Below are 20,887 nucleotides of genomic sequence, written 5' to 3'. Positions count from 1 at the left end.
GGCTACTGACTTTAGATAAGGAAAAAAAAACAGTACAGGTATATCAATATGTGTTTTATGAGAAAACATTAAATTTAGTTCTACTACTTTGGGGGTTCGTATGGCATTATATGTTTTTTTTTGGTATACACGCTTTAGGAATTATCGAATTGTAAGAAGAACATCTTGTAGTTCATTATTTTGAATTCGTCATTTTTTTCTGCGTTTACGGAGTAGGTATATCGTCTTTTCGCATTAAAAGTGTACAATTTCCAAAAATATTCGAAATTGCGTTAATATGCGGAATCATTTGGTATCACCAGTATTTTTCTCATAAATACTGTCAAACGAGCGTAGTTTAGTTTTAGTTTTTTTTTTAGTTTACCTATATTTTGACTACTACATATTAACAAAATTAATACATAATTTTATCTTACTTTAATGCCGAGTTTACATTACGAAATTAGTGTCATGCATGTTGAGCTCAGTTTCACGAAAGTAGTTTCGATATATGCGAAAGTAATTTCGTCAAAAAATTTGTGTCGCGAAATCCACAGTATCGCAGTAACCACGGCGCCGTCAGCATCAAAGCTAAATTCTATGCTATATGCTATATTCAATGTAGCTAAAGAAATGCTTATATACCTATAAACTTAAAAAAAAGACTATCAAGAAAAAAAAGGTTGGTAGATTCGAGGATGGTCAACAAGAAGGCATTTAGGTGCAATGAAGTTAGTCTCTGAATTAGCAGATAAAGATCCTGAGAGTTATAAAAACTATTATCGAATGAGTGAATATAATTTTGCTTTTTTACTGTAGGTGTTTCGGGTCCCAGAGACACCGTTGTCGCTGATATTCATTAATAAGATCTATATTTTTATCTGTACTCCATCGTTGGTTTGCCATTTTCAACGTTTGAAGCGCGTCCGAACTAACAATACAGACGTCCGCACAGCGCAGGCCCTTTCGCGACATTAGTTTCACGTCGCGTTTACACTATGAAATTAGTTGCATGACACTAATTTCACCAAAAAATCGCGCAGGGCACGAAACTAATTTGCATGCATGAAATTAATGCATGCATTACGAAAGTATTAAATTACACGTGAAACTGTTGGTAAAACTAATGTCACGAAATTAATTTCATGCCACTAATTTCGTAATGTAAATTAGGCTTAAAAGACAGATAATGTAACTGGTAAAAAATAAATGTTGCAAAGATATATTAAAAACATCACTTGTTAAACCTTTAAAACACTCTCCTGTAAAATTAGTAAGTTTTGAGATTATAAAGTTTTAAATCGAGAAGACGATAATATGTTCTACGTTGGCAACTCCAGTCTATTGTGGAAGGCTCTTCAATCACACTTAATTCGTCCTCCAGATCGTCCTTTCACGTCAAATTTATCATCAGTCAATACATTTCCAAAGACAATTCTTTAGGATAATAATGAAAATAGATTATTCTCAAATTATTTTACTTAACTGACAAAACATATATCCATCTTAATGAGATGGTGAAGTTTAATTTAAGAAAAAAAGAAAACACAGAGAGAATTTGTTTTATAATTAATGACCGTAACATCAAATCATAAATTATTATTGTTCGGAAGTTTGACACTACGTTTCGCGTTGACCTTTCCGCTATGATAAGATAGCGCGTTACACAATAATTGTTACTTAAAATGTAGGTTAGACTAATAGAAAGAAATCGTTGGAGGAAAATATCGAGCTTTCTATCAAACAAAAATTTCTGAACTGAAAACTTCAGTTGACATTGGCTTTTTAAATAATCTATACAAATAAACGTTGAAGTTTAGTTTTTACTCAAAAATAGTTGAACGAATTTGGGTGAAATTCATCACAATTTGTAACCTGGATTAGGACATACAATAGTGCACCGATGGTACTATACTATTTTATTATTATCATAAGAACGCATATTTGCTCATTTAAATGACAATCAAATAATTGGAAGTGTGTGTGTATTTTTATGGGTACCTAATAGATAAGCTAATCATAAACGAGAATCAGTAGTAAGCTGCATCTTAAATGAAGTTAAAAATAATATAAATGAATAATTACATATATAAAGAACATACTTTCGGTATGATTAGGAACATTTGACGCCATCTGCAAAAAAATATTATTTGTCCTTAATACATCCTTCACGCTACTCAGTGTACTCAGGTTTCTAATCGATTTAATCATATTCAGGCACGCCAATCGTAAAATGAGATTAAATTCTGATTCGTTCATCCATAAATTAATCAAGCTAGGGCCTAAATAAACTTCCAAACACGATTACTTCCGATTATGTTGAATCGAATGAGAATCGATTTTTTTTATATCAATTTATACAACAATCCGATCATCTACCGTTAAAAGGTACCGTAAACCGGCGGAATTCTGATTTATCGAAAATCTAAATCAGGGCCGTCCGAAACACAATTTTCGATAGCACGATTCGATTAACGTACTGTTATTGACTTTTCACTCCTGTATTAATATTTGATGAAACTTGAATAAAAGTTAAACCTTTGAGACTCCAAAATATTTATTTAAGGAGAAGTGTTTTTTTTTTGGGGCTCTTTGGGTCGAGTGTTTAATTCCTGCTAATTAATTCACTAATTGAGTTTCTACTGTTGCACAGTTGGATGTTAAATTTTGATAAGACAAGTCTTTGTGGGTCATAATTTTGTTTACTCGAGTGTAGACACGTGTGAATCACGATGTTACAATTTTATTAGAAGAATATGAAAGATTTTATAAAGCCTACAGCGTGAATGACTTTTGTGTTTTTTTTAATGCACTGATTGTGTAAACATCGCCTTATTTGAAGTGGTTAGCGGAGCGCATATACTTCAAAACTTGAATGACACTATCTACCCTTACTCTTGATTGCAAAGCCTCAATTGTACAGTAAAGTGTCTAAATATTTTCAAGCGGGTCGAAATAGACCAGATAGTAATACCCACCAATGCGGTCTCCAATATGTCATATCACCAGAGAACGTGTGACGTGAACGAATCTTCACATCGCATCACCAGCTGATGTCTGTTAATTCATTGGGCGATTCTTCTCATTAAAATATTTAAAACCGAGCCAACCCTATAAACCGGCCACGCGTAGACATAATCATCTCAAATGGGGTAGCTGATTCCTGTACGGTCTATTATTATCGTTACCGTACTGATGTCACAATACCGTAACAATAACATCATTATCACAGCTGCTTACGAACACATTACAGAAAAAAAATCATTCAACTGTATCTATATATTAATACGTGAAGCAAAAACTTTGTATCCCTTTTTACGAAAATTGCGCGGACGGAGGAGTATGAAATTTTACACACTTATAGAGAATATAGAGAAGAAGTGCACAATGTTAATTTTTTTTTTTAATTAAGGCATACAAGATACATTAAATCAATAAAGAAAACATTACACACACTACAGACCATGTATTTGAAGCACACACGCATGCATACTATTTATTGTCAAACTTTTGTTCTTGATAGACGTATGTGGTCAAATTGAGAATAGATTAAATATTGTTTGTTTTTGTTAATATTTTTTATAGTGTAGTCTTGGCGAAATTTGTGATTATAGAAGTATAAAAATTAAATACAGTCATAATGGTGTACAAACTTACAATTCCAATTAATTATAGTCGAATTTCGACTACTGCGGGACCTCTAGTATTAATAAAAACAGCAGAAACTGGTAGGACGATTGCGAAGTGATTCGAATGATAGGAAGATGTTACAACACTATATAGTTTTGGAGCTCATGTCTCAAAGTCAGCGGCGGTATTCAAGATGTAGATAGTAGTATCAATTGACTCCAGTTATCATCATACCAAATGGCCAATGAAAATGCTTACTGCTAAGTATCAAAAATTCAAGAAACAATGAATAATAATAACATCGTGTAATAAAAATCAAACCTGCAAATTATAATTTGCGTAATTACCGGTGGCAGGACTTCTTGTGAGACCGCGCGGGTAGGTACCACCACCTTGCGTATTTCTGCCGTGAAGCAGTAAGGCTTTTCGGTTTGAAGGGTCGGGCAGCCGTTGTAACTATACGTAGACCTTAGAACTTATATCTCAAGGTGTGTGGCGACGTTTACGTTGTAGATGTGTATGGGCTCCAGTAACCTCTTAACACCAGATGGACTGTGAGCTCGTCCACCCAACTAAGCATTAAAAAAAAGCACAATGCAAGTAAGAATTAATATAAAAATACAATTCTTCCCAATTATATTTGCGTTAACTATCCTGCTTGTGCCTTTAATTAGAGATGGCCATAAAAACTTAGATTGCGACACGCGAGCAATAACTAATTAGATTCGTGAAGATAATGACATTGTTTAACAATAATTATTATTTATTGATCTATTGTTCTAGCTTCAGTTTTATGACCTTATCGTGTTGTGTCTTGTATACACTGTATTGGACGAAGCTGATCCTCCCATATTCTACTAGCTCTCGAAACAGCATAGAAGACTATCGTACCTACAGCTGCACAAAACTAATTCATTTCATAATTATATATTATAATTAATAATAAATGACAACATAGAGATTTTGAGAAAACCTGCGAAAAATAAACATCATGTGCTTCATTTATTTGGTTATCCCACAATCAGAGAGAAAAGCGGTTTGTCTGGCATTCTAAAAGGAGGCGGAAAAAAATTGATTTTTAATTAATTTAAAAATCATATTATGTTCATCATTATGAAACTCCATACAAGGCTCACAATGTAACTGCCGATTTCATCCTTGTGGTATAAGATTGCATTAAAAATAGGCTAGTTGCTTATAGCGACCCTAGCATACTTATAAGATAGTACATAAGCATTGAATTAATATTCAATTCATATTTATGAGGATACAATTAAATATTTCAAAATGAAATGGGTCTAACAAAATAATTCTGAAATTAAACTATTCGAACTCATTTGATTTCTGAATATTAACAAGTGTTCGTTCTGATTTCTAATTATTTGGTGAATGAACCTTTAACGTTATCTTCGTAATCTCATCAGGTGATTATTAAAAATAGAATGTACCAATAAAAGTATTAGAACAAAACCGAAACAAAGAACCGCTGTACCAATTTAAAATAACGTTACTAATTACATCACGATTACCAGTAAATAGTTCGGTACGACCTAATCATTCGGTTATTGACCTATTCGATTATTCAAATTTATATCAAATTACAATTCCGAATATATGTACATGAGGTTTAAATGAAATATGAATAATTTGACAGGTACATATTCTCGAGTCGGAGACATAATAAAACAGTTTTGAATCTCATGTGAGATAAACCATGCAGCTTAGAGTAGAAGAGGTGTATGGAATATGGTTTCTTAACTCAAAGTGTCTATTTAATTAGATTCTATTAGTGCTTTTGACCTCTTTTAAAAAAATAATAAAAAACTTAGCTTAAAGATGTATTGTTGTAAAATTGCAATCGTAACTGGCACCTTCATTAGCGACTCTGAATCTCTTACAGCTCTCGGCGCTATTTAGAAACCGTATTCAAAATTAGAAATATGACAAAAACGACTGTATTGGTAGTCAAACCGGAAATAGTTGGAACATCGAATTTTATGTCACTACTGGTTCCATCACTACTTCCTCTTCTGACTTGCCAAACCTAATCTATCCGAGCAGGGTTGAAATCAGATGGCCTTCCTAGAACTGTGATACAAGTCATATGTTAGCTCGCCACACATAAAGGACAAGAAATTAGAGTTGTATTATCGCGATTTGTTATAAATTTTGCAAAAGCTCCCCAGTCTTGAGGTAATTTCATATTAGTATATTGGATGATGAACCGGGGTTCGGTTCTAATTTTGTGAGATTTATTTTCGTTCATGCCCTTGACATGTTACTGAATTCATAAAAAACTCCTATACAAAAAAAAATCTGGACATTCACACATTGTGAATTCGTTCAATCCGGTACGGAGTCAAGAGAGTATTTAGATTTGACAGCGCAATGCGTTTTACTCAATAAAGTAGGAAACCTATGGAAATGAAACGTCAACCAAAATTTCGTGCCAGTGTGACGTCATCTGGCCACAAAACATGGCGGCTTTAGTGCTGTACAAAAGATTTCAATGTTATCAGGTTTTATCGATAAACTTTCTTGGCTCATTTTATTTTAAATATTGTTGAGTATTATTTATTTGTAGAATTTATACTTTAATGGGAAGTAAGTAGGTATATTGTTATGTGCAAATATGATATGATTTAGATGGGTGAAATCTAAGACAAGTTCGTCCTTCGAATTTGCCAAGTAAACGATATGATGATTTTTAAAAGTTGCTACACTGATTTTATAAAGTTGTCGTTTGTCGCAAAACATAAAGATATGGCGTAGTTCAAAGCCATCAGCCCATTTCTAGCATGCTAAATGTTATCGTATTTTGAGTACGTGTTTTTCTTAGACTATTACAATCTATTTTAATTGTTTTCCTGACTCTGAAGTCCGTAACATACTACCGTAGCGCACCCCAAGGAAGGTGCGCCGCACCATTTGAATCACTTTCGCTTGAGAGTGATTCAAATTTTAAACTTATCAAGGGACCGCGTGAAAAAAAAAACACCTACAGAACATTTATTCATTAATTACAAACGTCATTCCTTGTGACTTCCTCTCTAAAATCACTTAATTAATAAATATTTAACAAATTTACAATAGTGTTTTACTCACTGCGGAATAAAACTATTTTATTTAAATAGTTCCGAAGAGATTTTGTCGGTAGCCTTTTTCCCGAAATATCTAAACAGAATGTCTAAATATGTTTTGATGACATATTTTAAAGTGGTATTTATGATCAGTGTCATGATCAATAGATTCCGACCGAAAAATGGATTTTTCGGATGAGGGCTCCATAATGAATTTAAATACATATAGATAATAGTTTTAGGGCATCGACTTTCTTGAGATCCTATAAAATACGTTTTAATTATTATTTTTGTATGTTTTAAGCATGATAAATTATGAAATTTTATATAATCAATCATATTAAATCGATATCAAAGTCAATAAATAATGTACAACCCAAAACAGACGGCCGAACTGACGTGACAATGACATTTGGCGCGCAAAACATGGCGGATTTTCGGCCTCATTAGACGGAGACGGAGATATTTACGTATATTCATGTTTCATTTTATGTACGCACTGAAATACTGTTATATTGTTTTCCTGCGAGTTAAAGTGCTGAGTAAGAACGAGATAGATATATGTTTATGTATGTGCCTTCAAAATGGGTGCTATTTATATAACCAATTGTACGTATAGAACAATATGTCGTGTCCCTACTATATAGGTCTATGGTTTTACTTAACTGGATCGGTCATTCAGTTCCTATGGCATGGTTACTGTATAGTTAAATTTTTTGCACAAAATAACTGTTCACGCATTTGCCATTTTTTTCCTACTTAAGCTGATGGCCTTGAGAGGCTATCTCAGCATAACCGGGCGAGTAGTTGAGGTCAGGGGGCTCAAGCCGGGAGTGTTGCTAACACTGGCCTTAGCAAGAGCAGTGCTTCGCAGAATCTACCACCGGATCGGAAAACAATTGCCACGGTGAGGATGTCGCTCCTTGAAATTATTGTATCTGTATTTTGTTCTTGGTATTATTATATTGGTATTACTGTATAATTTTCGCCACCAATTAGAATCGCGCTGTGTGTACGCTAGAAACGTGTGCGGTTGCAATTGGTTAAGAATATTGGTCCCTGACTATAATATATATAGTACCACCACCACCCACTATAATATAAAACTGTACGGTCATTGATTCAGAATAGACACGCCAATTGATTTTTCAATAACCAACATCTTTTAATTACACTGAAATCAGTCCTCAAGTCCAAAATAAAATAACAATTTCATGTGCGGCATATCTATTGCCGGTACAATAACGAAGTTCAATTATTCTAATTTACTATCTTTTGTCGATAGTTATATTACATCACTAATATACAGTATTTTTTGTCAATTAACAACGTCTGTTATTAATTTACTTAAAGTTCAATATACCACATATCTGAATTGACGATCGAAAAAAAAAAACATTTTGTCTTCTCATCGCTATTAATTTAATACGGTGCCAGTCATGTTTCAGAATATCGATACAAAAAATATCGATAGGTAGGTAGGTAGGTATAGCAAAAGCATAATTTTATAACGCGATAAAAAATATTAATTGTAATTTGATACTACAAAATATACTAATTTGGTGTCGCGTTCTTAACAAAAAAAAAAAACAATAATTTGACAGGATCGTGGTTTAGTAGACGTCCTTTTTCGATTGCTCTGCGTTCATCTATTTTTGTTCCTTCTTTGTATTATTTTACAAATTCTGGTTCATGTCATGTTAATGTTGGAGCTTTTTTATTAAAATCGATTTATTAAATTTAAATTGATATATGAATTTCGGCTAAGGTTTCAACCAAAGCCATTTTAAATTAAATATATTTGCATTTCGTGGTTTTGAATTTTTTGACATCCCTACCTTACCATTTTAAATACTTTTATCATCATCACCCTAAGGCCTTACAGTCCATGGTAGCCCGTAGCATGGTGTAGTATGACTCTCCAGACTTCTCATTCATGGCTTTCTCCTTCCAGTTTATGACACATATTCTTTTGAGATCCGACCATCTGAGGTTGAGGTAAGGTCCAAACTCACAAACCATCTGAGTTTGGGATTTCCACGGTTTTTGAGGCTAACCGATTTGTCTTTACTATACGACTACTACTACTAATTTGTTTAGCGTTCTGGTTTTTCCCTTTCTAACTACATGTCCTGTCCATCTTTAATAGTCTTTATGATGTTGAGTTCTTTGTAAATATAAAACTTACGGTTATAGCGCATCTAACATAGGCCGTATTTCTGCACACCACCAAATATTCATCTAAAGACGTCGAACAGATGAAATAGTAGTTGTTGCCGAGTACCTAAATAAGATAATTATTTGTTTTTACAATTTTATGAAACGGGTATCTATTGTTCTTTCATGTCATTGGGTAAATTTCCTTTGTTTATAGACTTCCATTATTTGAAGGTTGTTTATAATTTAGTTATTGATTCGATCACAAACTTCTGGAGAACGAGATAACAAATGCCTTAACAGATTTCGCTCGAAACTTCGACAGCCCTAAATGAAGCAAACAAAGCGAATTCAACTGACATCCTTAGACAGAAGCCCCTCGACCAAACAAAACAAACTTAGTCATAAACCGAACCCCTTGTTCCGATTTTAGTGTTCGACTAATAAATAAAGCTATCCGATTGTGGGGAGAGAAAAAAAACTATTTCGATAACAACTATATTACATTGAACTGTGCGCACGAGTACTATTTATTGGCTCGCATTTCTATAAATGTATGCTATATGATTGTGCGGGGAAACGTGGATAACCTACAATTAAACAGCAGTGGAATCCCTCAATGACAGATGCTAGCACAAAGGCTGAATACCGATTGTTAAGGCCAATTCTCGATCAATAGTTTACGAGGGCACATTTCGCTTATTCATACGACGTTCGCAAAAATTGATCATATTTCATTTGGCGATATTACATCGCTTTATGCACAAGTCGTGTGCGAATAATTGAGGTAGCAAACAGTTACCAATTACGACATTATTAGCGATGCGAACGTTATCCGCGATGAATACGTCAAAATTAATTCAAAATTAATCAATGATGAAGGAGCCGTATGTGAATGGTAATTATAAATAATGGCTTTCCTTCGCAGATGGATCTGAAGGTAGAAAGCATATCTGACGTTTATTGAGAAGGAGAAATCAATGCGAACGAAGGCCGTTCATTACCGTGCCGTCGTCATTAATGTTGCGTGGTTTTAAATTATTAGGTGAGAAAAGCGTTGCTTTGAAAATTAAAGGCGGTAGTTGTTTACTGTCAGTAGATACGTGATTGTTAAATTTATAACTATAATTATTTCGCTTTCAAGTTGTGTTGAGGCACTAGTTCTACTGTGGAAATATGAATATTCTTTGGTAATTGGAATAACTTCCGCTTTCTTTTTATTTATTTATTTCATTATTCCTTAGATGGGTGGACGAGCTCACAGACCTACTGGCGTTAACTTTACTGGTGCCCATAGACATCTACAATGCAAATGCCGCCACCCACCAAACACATTACTGCTTCACGGCAGAAATAAACAAGGTGGTGGTACCTACTCGTGCGGACTCACAAGAGGTCCTACTACCAGTAATTACGCAAATGAAAAATTTTGCGGGTTTCATTTTTATTACACGATGTTATTCCTTCACCGTAGAACCGTCAATCGTGAACATTTGTGAAGTTCGTATTTCATTAGAAAAATTGGTACCCGCCTGTGGGATTCAAACACCGGTGCATCACTAGATACGAATGCACCGGACGTCATCCTTTAGGCCACGACGACTTGTAAAAACTTGTAGGAGGCGTTTTACTAAATGATTTATTATTTTTTATGATTAAAATGCTTCACTATCCTATACATTCCTATTTCAATACAAATATAACGTAAAGAAGAAGATGAAATAGCCTCTCAAGGCTATCAGCATAGATAGGAAAAGAAAGAAGAGCAGTCCAATTGAGGCCCTAGGTCTCAACGTGGGTCGACTATGGGCTCCGCTAACCACTTAACACTAAAAGGGCTATGAGGTTTTCTGGCAATCAAATAGAACGAAAGGATAATATGGTTTTTTTGTGCCATAGGAAAAATTTCAACGTCTATTATAATTAGACAAAAACAAAATAGTTAAGTACCATATTTTAAACTGTTTCCTCACCGATTTAGTTTTTTTTTATTTTCTTAGTGGATTTAAACGAGCTTCAGTTATATTGAATAAACAAACATAATTAGAATCAGTTTTCTTTCTGTACGATTTCAATAACAAAACAAAAGACAAAATGTAATATGAATCTAAATTTTGAAGTGTCAATGATCGAATTTCAATTATTGCGCGAACACTAGTCTTTCTAATTATTATTGATGGTTCTGTATTCTCTTGTGCGATGTCAATGATCTCCGGATTATTAAATCGTTACGAGTTGTTTAGTCACGCTTCTGTTAGAATTTCCATTTGGATAGCTTGCGTGATGACAGCATCACTTTCCCCTTTAAATCCGATGTAGGTGTTTCAATTATTAAAACGGTGTTTTTTATGTTCGGTTGTAGAAGAGTGAAACTATTCGACTATACTTATATACTCCTCCTCGTCCTCGCTTCGGTTTCCTCAATGTTGAGGGTCGTAACCGTCCCCTCGCAATAAGAGTTTATTACTCTACGCTATTTGTTCCTATTTGCCACCGAGTGTAGAGCGTGGACTGTGGTGCCGAGAATAGTGCAGATCTGGTCAGTCCAACTTGTCTAGTTTCTACCGCGTGGTCTTTCTCCGTCCAGTTTGCCAGTGGCTATATACTAAGAACAAAAATTTATTTTGTACAAGCATAAAAATAAAAATATGAAAGCTGCATATATAACTCTCCCAGCTTGGATGTTCTTTTGTGTGGCCTCAGAAACGCATGAGAAGAAAATAAGTCAAGCGTCTGCATATCTTGATTTAAAAAAAATGTATTATCACATTAGACCATGAATCGAGCCAGACCACAGGGCACTGTATCGAGCTCTTTAAAGTAGAAGTGTCAGCGTTTGTAGGCAATTAACCCATGATAGCTTCATTTTATTTGTAACTACTTATACTACTTTTGGTATAATTTTCTTAGGAGGCTCTAATTTAAAAAAAAATCTATTCTATCTTTCCTACTTTCTGTCATGTTTTAGTCTCATTCCCATATATTTTTAGTATTAGAGGTAGAACATATTGGGATTCCATATGTCCAAGAGTCTGGTAATTTTAACACTAAGTTAACTTTCAGTTGTACGGCTTATTTATGGAAAGTAACTTATGTGCCAGTTTGTGATGTAAACAGTTTATGATGTAAAAATAATTGGAGTGTGTAGTAGTAGTAGTAAATAAATGAAAATAAACCAAATGGGAAACTTGTTTTTTTTTTAAATTAAAAGTTCCTTCTTTTTGTTTCGATGTTTTTAATACTGTTTTATTATCTACTTTCTATCTCATTTCTAAGTGGGCTGAGAAGATCTTATCCATTAAAGTTGTAGTAGTTAAACCTCAGTGAACTTGTGCAAGATACTTACCGCCAAGTATCAATAAAACGGTGTTATTATAACCACGTTTGATACATCTGTTATATTCTGTATACCGTATAATACTCTCGTTTAAACTATCATAACACTGAAAACCGTAATCGAATACTAAATTATGGTAATCGATTTCTCACCGACATTTACGGTAATGCAGCTTAGTACTGCTTCGGTCGGTTTAACTCTAGATGTTAGGTCTGTTTCTCCAAATTACGGGAATACCGGTCAAGTTCTTACAATTTCAAAATTCAATCGGTCTAATGTCCTATATGTGGGACTGTTAGGACTAATTTTATTTAAATAGATAATGCAAAAATTACAGTCGTATCCACAAAAATAAACGCGATTTCCAAAAAGTAAATCTGAGCAGTTGATGTCAAGATTTATGGTCTTGTAGCTGCCATTCCTAAGAGACTCAAATGTCATCATTTATTTTAGTTTTAGCAGACTTTTAGGAGATCGATTGGTATTGTACATAGAATGATAAATTTCGTGAAGCGAGTTCTTAGAAATACTTGTGAATTTAGTCGGATACGGTACCTCTATAATGGTGTCCACTACAATTGGCTAGGTAGCATCAACTACACTTTCTTGTCTACATTAATAAATTCCTAATAAGCTGCTAATATTGTCGGGATCAAATTTCACGTTATAGTCAAGTTATATAAACAGGAAATATAGTATAATAATACAGGAAATATAAACATGACAGCACCCAATCTCGAACCGCAAATCAATAGGTGATTGGAAATGCGTGACTATTGAGATTGCGAGCGATCCACATACGACTACTATCCATCTCGCACATACAGGCTATAAGACTAGTGTGCGTAAAATAAATGAAGAAGCTCGAATTCCAAACTAATTAATTTGGCTCATAACGTAACCACAAAAGAAATACGGTCGAGTTTCTACTACACTGAGTTGGTGTTAAATCGTCGTAACGACATAATTTCAAAGAAAGTGAAATTAGCACTTTCTGACTATTTTCGCTTTTGCCGTCCAAATGTGGAGCGTTGATAAACACTTGCATATGAGAATGAAGTTTGATTTTATCAACTTGCTTTTAATATTTCAAGAATTGGGAGTGCTGCATAGTAATTTGTTCATTTATGGTTTTAATCAAATTGTTTTATGGTCTAAGTCATAATGAGTACACTCGAGCGACTATGATTAATACTTTTTTGACATGAGTTTCTTAAGCTTCAATAATTAATTATGAATAAGACTATTAATAGACAGTGCTGATAGGTACTATGTGTTAATGGTCTATTCATAAAATCTCTGACGATTGGAAATCGGTGAACGACGCTTCTATCGGACGTAATTGTTTAAAACATTAGATTTAATTTGGTGTGTGATATGTATGAACGTAGTTTCTTTATGCACAAATTAATTGAATTATATTCTCACGAACATCCTGCGAAGTAGGACGGCTTTCATTCTAGGAGGTGCGAGGTCCCTAGAGACTGAGCCACCGGCCTAGAATCATCATTAAGCGAAGGCGACCCAATTCCGCCTGTTTCTAACTTGAAAAACCGGTAATTTCAAACAAACGAACGTGTTGTGAAACGATTCTCGCATTTCGCTTTAATCTCCGTCAATAATGCAGAAAAAATGACAGTAAATATGCATTAAATTTTTAAATTGTCAACTATAAAAATAAGATCGTCTTGTTATGATGAAAGATCAACGAAATGCGGATCCTCAGTAGCTGTAATCGACGTTATTAAAATTACCATAATCAAGAAGCCAGCGTTATGAAACGAGTATCAATTAGGTCCTTGAATCAAAAAATCATCTTAAGTGGTATCGATGCAGTGAATGACCTCAAGGTGCAGGCAGATTTCGAGCCATTTCAACCTTATGCTAATAGCGTCAGAGTTGAACCTTTCAAATAAGCTGTTAAATGAGTTAGAAGTACTTAAGAGGTAAATATGCCCGTGGGCGAGGACATTACGAGATTCATTGCGTGCAGACATCCCACTCCCGTCTCGGACTATAGACCAAAAACCCAAAGATTTATAGTTTAATAACGATAATAGGCCTCAATTACTATCGTATGAACGTATTCCTCTCGCATTCTCAATAATTCCCATATTTTACGTAAGAATTTTAAAGAAACAATTACGAATATACACGTAGGGTAGCAATTTGCATTGTGAACGCGTAAAACGAAGGGTAAAGACGCCAATGATGTTTTTGTAAACACGTACAAAACTGGCAGTGATTGTTCTAAACGAAACTTGAAATTATGAGATGCGATTTCAACTGTTTCGGTTACCGGGTTAATGTACTTGAAACTGTATTAATTGTTGTTCATCTAATGCTTATCTCGTACGGCTTACGATCACCATAATAACGAACAGACATTCGCCGTTTTTCGTTTTATATTAGCTTCTGTTTACAGCGGTCGCAGATCAAGAAGACGCTTTCGAAATAATTCAAGGTCTTTTCGAGAGAATAATTGCGACATTTTCGCTAAAAAAAAGTCGTATCTCCTGGCGGATAAATTAAACAATCTTTCGTCACGGTAAAATACAGTTATTCGGTTAGTAACTAAAAATATTGATAGTTCATTAACGTATCATAAAATTGATTGATTAATCCTGTTTTGAAATTTCGTGATAAATTTCATTGATAAATATTTATTATGGCACAGTAAATTCAAAGACATCCGACGTTTTTGCGATTGCTCATTAGTTTACTTTCAGAAATAACGAGCGATTTAATTATTTGAGAACATATTTAATTCGGGAAATAAAGATGAATGTGGACTTGTATAGTGCCCCTCGGGAATGGATTTCTTAGCAATTCATTGGTTTTATGCAAATTAACCTCTGTTAGTTTCAATTAATAGCATGTTCTTGTTTCCAGATTCGTCTTTACTTCTGAATGAGCGGATATCGTAAATTAAAATGTCACTAAAATAATGACTTACTTAAATATTTCCTCATTAACTTAAAATATTTTTAAAACTTGTAAAGACATTCTGATATAAATAAAAAACTAGACACAGGTGTTATTTTATCTGAACGTTTCTAAGCTATGTTTATGTTATCAAGCCAATTATGGTATAGCAGTTGTAGATAGCAACCAGCTGTCGATTATTGGTCATTAATTCCGTAGGTTTTCTATCAAGGCCGTACCGTATGTTCGCAAGTTGACGGGTGTTATACCGTTCCTATTCCAATCAATGCATCATTTTCTCCCGTCTAACCAACGTCTTCATTAATATCGAAGTAATTAAGAAATTTGAAGTCGTCGTGGCCTAACGGATAAGACCTCCGGTGCATTCGTGTTGAGTGATGCACCGGTGTTCGAATCTCAGGCGGGTACCAATTTTTCTAATAATTACGTACTCAACAAATGTTCACGATTGATTTTCACGGTGTAGGAATAACATCGTGTAATAAAAATGAAACCCGCAAAATTATGATTTGCGTAATTACTGGTGGTAGGACCTCTTGTGAGTCCGCGCGGGTGATTACCATCACCCTGCTTATTTCTGCCGTGAAGTAGTAATGCGTTTCGGTTTGAAGGGTGGGGCAGCCGTTGTAACTATACTTGAGACCTTAGAACATATATCTCAAGGTGGGTGGCGCATTTACGTTGTAGATGTCTATGGGCTCCAGTAACCACTTAACACCAGGGGGGCTGTGAGGTCGTCCACACATCTAAGCAAAAAAAAATGAATGTATAATTGTACTACTGAACGCAAAACTTCGTTTGTTGGTTCAGAGGCCTATCTATGAACGGCAGTCGAAATGAAAGGTTTTTGACACGTTGCCGATTACGTACGTAAAATGTGAATTAATTCATTGAATTTGCATAAACATGATTCGACTAAAGAATTCCAAGCGTAAATTCTCTTTTATGTATTTGCTCACGAGCCGAAACTATTACGTTAATTATATTAATTAAATTAAGTATATTGTTGTGAACTGTTTTCAATTTCACTTTTGGACCAATGGTAGATAATAAAACTGCGTACATACATACATAGCTACGATGCGTCTGTCTGATAGACATAATCTTTGAACCTCTTTTTTAACAAACGCTAAAGGAGGATAAAGGGTATCAATGAGTCTATCATTAAAGCTTGACACAAAATGAGTATTTGTTGAATTTACGCCCGAGATAAACGTAACATAGTTTATCAGCCAGGATTTGTTACGGGCACGTCCATATAAAAAAGTTACGAACACTCAATACTTAAAATTGTACTTCAGAGCCAAACTCAGTGACATACAATGTTTTGTTGTAATAGGAACTACCTAATACAGAAGTAATACAATAGTAGACCAAGCCCTCTTCTATATAGGATTTTTGAAATAAAATTTTTAATTTTTTGTATTTCATACTACTTATTTGATATTTAAAAAAATCTAAATCTAAAAAAAAAAAAAATTACAACATGCCCGCTGAGTTTCTTGCCAGTTCTTCTCAGGACGGAGGCTAGTTTTTGTGAATTAGCGGTAGTTCTTTTTGACGTTCAACAAGTGTGTACTTTCATTTATGTATATATTATATATATCAGTATATATTATATTACTCCTTATATATTACCTATATATATCAGTATATATTATATTACTCCTTAAAATAAAAAAAGAAATAAAAAAGAACGTATTTTAGTTCTTCTTATTAGACAAGGTGCTTGCGTATTTGATTAATCAAACATTAACAACTAGAGACGAAACCAATGAATTCGTTCGATCGACGTTAGTCATAAACTTGTTAATTACACATAATATTCTTATTAGGTGAATAGACTTGTTGATGTTTGCCGAGTGATAATAGTAAATGATATTTAAAACAGGCTATTAGAACTCTGTAGATATGATATTGATGTCTACTATAAGTACATGAATTAAAGTAAGTAGCTTCTCGACATTCGTTCAAATTTCTTACTGTATTTAATTTAAAAATTAAGTTTATTTGTTTAATTCGTAAAAGTTTTTTACTTATCTTATCGTATACTAGTTGCGATCCACCTCGGTTAATTTTGAAATAAGTACTATATTCAAATAAGTAATAACATAACTAAATAGGTTTTTATTCTGGCTCCCGCCATTGTGACGAGTAAAAATATCATTTACAAGCTTTAAAAGCTTAGCTCATATTAAAAGTATCTCTGTCTAAAAAAATCATCAAAATTGGTCGCGCAATTAAGTTTAGTCGACAAAAATCAATTATTGAAGGTCTTAATCTTAAAGATACGTTACTTGTCGATGTACAGTCACTTACTCGTATTACAGTTTTTAATATCTAAGAGAATAATGTAGAAACTTCTGTAAAATTTAAATCTCTTAACGGTTTATTAACAAACGACTGAACAAAATTGAACTTACAAACGTGACTACAAATATTTTTTTGGAAAATCTTATAGGTACTACTACTGATTTACTGTAATAGTATTCTTAAGGTGATATGGCTAAGAATGCCTACTACTATGTATTAATACTCAGATTCGATCATTTCATCGTTATTTTGTGAGTTTTAAATAATGAGGCACAAGATAACGTGATTTTTTCACCTTTTAAAATAATAACGCGATGTTTTATATTATTATACTTAGTTACGTAATCGATTACAAACTGATTGAAGGAATAAGAATTACTGTGTCTATTAAAATTTGATTATTGTGAGTCGTAACAATTTAGTTAAAACTACCCTACGTGTGCACAAATATTCTCAGTCTATACTTTAATTATACCTACTTATAACTTTAAAAGTTAACTAATTACAAAACACAAATTACGTACACGATACATGCAACATTATATTTCATTATCACACGGAAATTAAATGAACTCCCAAAACATTGACTAACCTGTTAAAAACACTGACGATAACCATAGTAAACAATCCCAAAATAGTCTCGCGAATACAATATTTCGTATTTATTTATTACATCAGAGTTATATCCAACAAGCACATTATCACACAATATACGCACTTTTCAAATAATCCACAAACAGTTTTTTTTTTAAATGTTCGGACACGCGCTTTCGTTTACAGCACAGCGTCACTAACTACCATTCTCAACGAGAGTCGAAGAATAACTAAATCGCTCATTGGTCGAAATCGTCGCATCGCTCGATTCAAGTCGCGACGGGTGCACGCGGCGGCTGCCTCCGTCAAACCGAGATGTATGTAGCGCGTGCGCCGGTGCATAGCGCGTGCATCGAAACGAAACTAACTTGATTTGTAAAGAATAGTTCACGGAGCGGTGATAAAACCGATAAATAATGCCGATTGTTTTCGATTTTATCCACTCGAGGCTACCTGCAGTTAGGTAGAGAAAAAGAGTTTGTTTTTTTCTTTGTTTCTTTATATCTAGACAGTGATTTAAGGGTTGGCCCACAGTATTTCTTAAGTAGACGTTGTCTAAAGACGCATAGTGTATTTGTTTTTTTTATCCCACCTAAATTAAGCCTTAAGAGGCTATTTCAGTAGGTGAGCTCACGGGGCTCAAACCTGACGACGTTGCTAACACGAACCCTACCAAGAGCCGTGCTTCGCAGAATCTACCACCGGATCGGAAACGCGACCCACTGAGAAGATCCGGCGAGAATCTCAGTGGGCTGTGTCTGGGTTAATTTACTAGTCGAGCCCTTCGTCGCAAGCGACGGGTTCGACGAGAATGATGACCGGGGTATTTGCACTATGCAATGCTACTGTAGCAGTAGTCAAATTTCACTGCGTTTCAGTCACTGCTGGAAACATTGTTCCTTCAAGTGCGCGTTTGCACTGGAGGAATTTTTGGCCTTAACAGCAATCTGTTTAACAAATAGTGTCATATCTGTGCCATTTCAATATCGCAGACCTTCGGGCTATGTCGCTTACGTTACTTCTCCTGAGATTCTCTTCAATACAGATTTGATAGCACAGGGAATCTTCGAGCACACACACCGATTTTCTTCTTGAGATAAGGCGATATACTGAGATGAACATGAGATAAACAGCGCTATTAACTCATGCCTTCGGGGTACCCTACTGAATCAGAGTCAGTGTGGGTCGAGGAATGCAGTTATCCAGTTCCTCGTTTTTTTTACGTTGATAAGTTAACGCCAGGTTACCGGAGCCCATCACTATGCAAATGCCGCCACCGGTGACATTAGGTCAAATCTCATTTCAGCTATCCTTCAAACCGAAACGCATAACTGCTTTGCGTCACAAATAGTCAAGAAGTTAGTTGCAACATGTTCGAAATTTTGTACATGCCTATCAGCTTCAACAAGACGGATATAGAGTAATTTATAAGTCGACTTCTTGGATCTTGAATCGGTCCCGGGAGGTTGAATTATAATGTTCCATTTTTGTTATTTGGCTACCGAATCCTAAAAACCTATAACTTATTAATAATTAAGAACTACATAGCGGATACTTCGTACTTATTATTCAATTTTGTTTGTCTCTTTAATTTTAAGTTCCGAGGAACGCCACTTTTCAGAGCGTTAGTCACCTGTATCTATCTTATGGATGCTACACGCCTCCTCACTCAGAAACCCGACGCATACTAATGTGCTTTATCATGTAGTACTGACTTCGTTCATTATGGTACATTTAAATGTACAACATAATAAAGCACGAGTCTTTTGCTGGATAACGTGTCGCCTGTAAAACTAAATGTGGAACTGCAATGTGCTTTACTGCGTTTTGTTGATTTTTTCAATTAATGGTTATAATGGATCGGAATACAATTGGTTTTTAGTAACAAATTACGTATAAGATAATAAAATGTCTTGTTTTGTAAATTCATATGGTTTCGTTTTGTATTTTGTATTGATTTTTCTGTCTGTATTCTTGAGCTATATCTGAAGTCATCGTGGTCTAAAGGGTAAGACAGCCGGTGAAGTCGTATGGAGCGATACGTACTTTTAGACGTCTCCAGGATTTTCGAGTTTTTCGGTCACGTTGCGAGGAAAAAGGGTGACAATTTCGAAAGATTACTCATCACCGGCAAAGTGGAAGGAATGAGGCCTAGGGGGCGTAGTCCCATGCGCTGGTCCGATCAAATTAAGACGAAATTGGACTCCGGCATTAATGTCGCTATCCACTGCGCAGAGGAGTCGACGTCGCCCAAAGGACGTCATTACGGATCCTCCTGACCCATTAACGGTGCTTTTAGGTACCACAAGCACCGGTCACCGTCCTCGTCGAACCCGTCGCTTGCAACGAAGGGCTCGACGAGCGAATTAACCCACAGACGCAGCCCACTGAGTTTCGCGCCGGATCTTCTCAGTGGGTCGCGTTTCCGATCCGGTGGTAGATTCTGCGAAGCACTGCTCTTGCTAGGGCTAGTGTTAGCAACACTCCGGTTTGAGCCCCGTGAGCTCATCTACACGTTAGGGCGAAGTTGAAATAGCCTTTCAAAGCTATCAGCATTGGTAGGAAAAAAACTACGAAGAGGATAGAAAGGAATGGAGGAACATAGTTCTAACAAAAGTATTCCGTAAAGGTCACGACTCTCAGCAGAGGAGGAGAAGGAATAAAAATCAAACCTGCAAAAATTGAAATATGCGTAGTTAATAAACAATTGAGACATAGGTATCAAGGTGGCATTAATATTATGATGTTTATGAGTAGCAGTAAGCAGGCGAGCTGTGAGTTCATTCACCTGCCTCCGCAATAAATAAACAAAAATACTGTTCGAAACTACCTAGCAATCGTTAAAATCATT

At 34.9% G+C, this 20,887-nt stretch overlaps 1 protein-coding gene across 5 annotated transcripts in view; it reads right to left on the bottom strand.

The window, feature by feature from the left end:
• Positions 1-20,887, bottom strand: part of LOC101742414 (rap1 GTPase-activating protein 1) — a 391,261-nt gene that overhangs the window by 213,767 nt on the left and 156,607 nt on the right. For 2 of the 5 annotated variants that reach the window (XM_038019546.2, XM_062675449.1), the window contains exon 1: positions 18,035-18,341. The exons of 1 other annotated variant lie outside the window; for it this stretch is intronic. Coding sequence is in view for 1 of the 4 variants with exons in the window: in XM_062675449.1 (XP_062531433.1) it covers positions 18,035-18,060 (26 nt within the window). In the remaining 3 variants the exon portion in view is untranslated. Of the gene's footprint in view, positions 1-18,034; positions 18,342-20,887 lie in introns of those variants that run through there. 2 more of the 5 variants (XM_062675434.1, XM_038019563.2) reach the window with 1 other exon arrangement.

The sequence above is a fragment of the Bombyx mori genome, chromosome 3, assembly GCF_030269925.1.
Source record: "Bombyx mori chromosome 3, ASM3026992v2".
Lineage (NCBI taxonomy): Eukaryota > Metazoa > Arthropoda > Insecta > Lepidoptera > Bombycidae > Bombyx > Bombyx mori.
The sequence above is the reverse complement of the archived record's forward strand: the minus strand, read 5'-3'. Positions and strand labels throughout refer to the sequence as shown.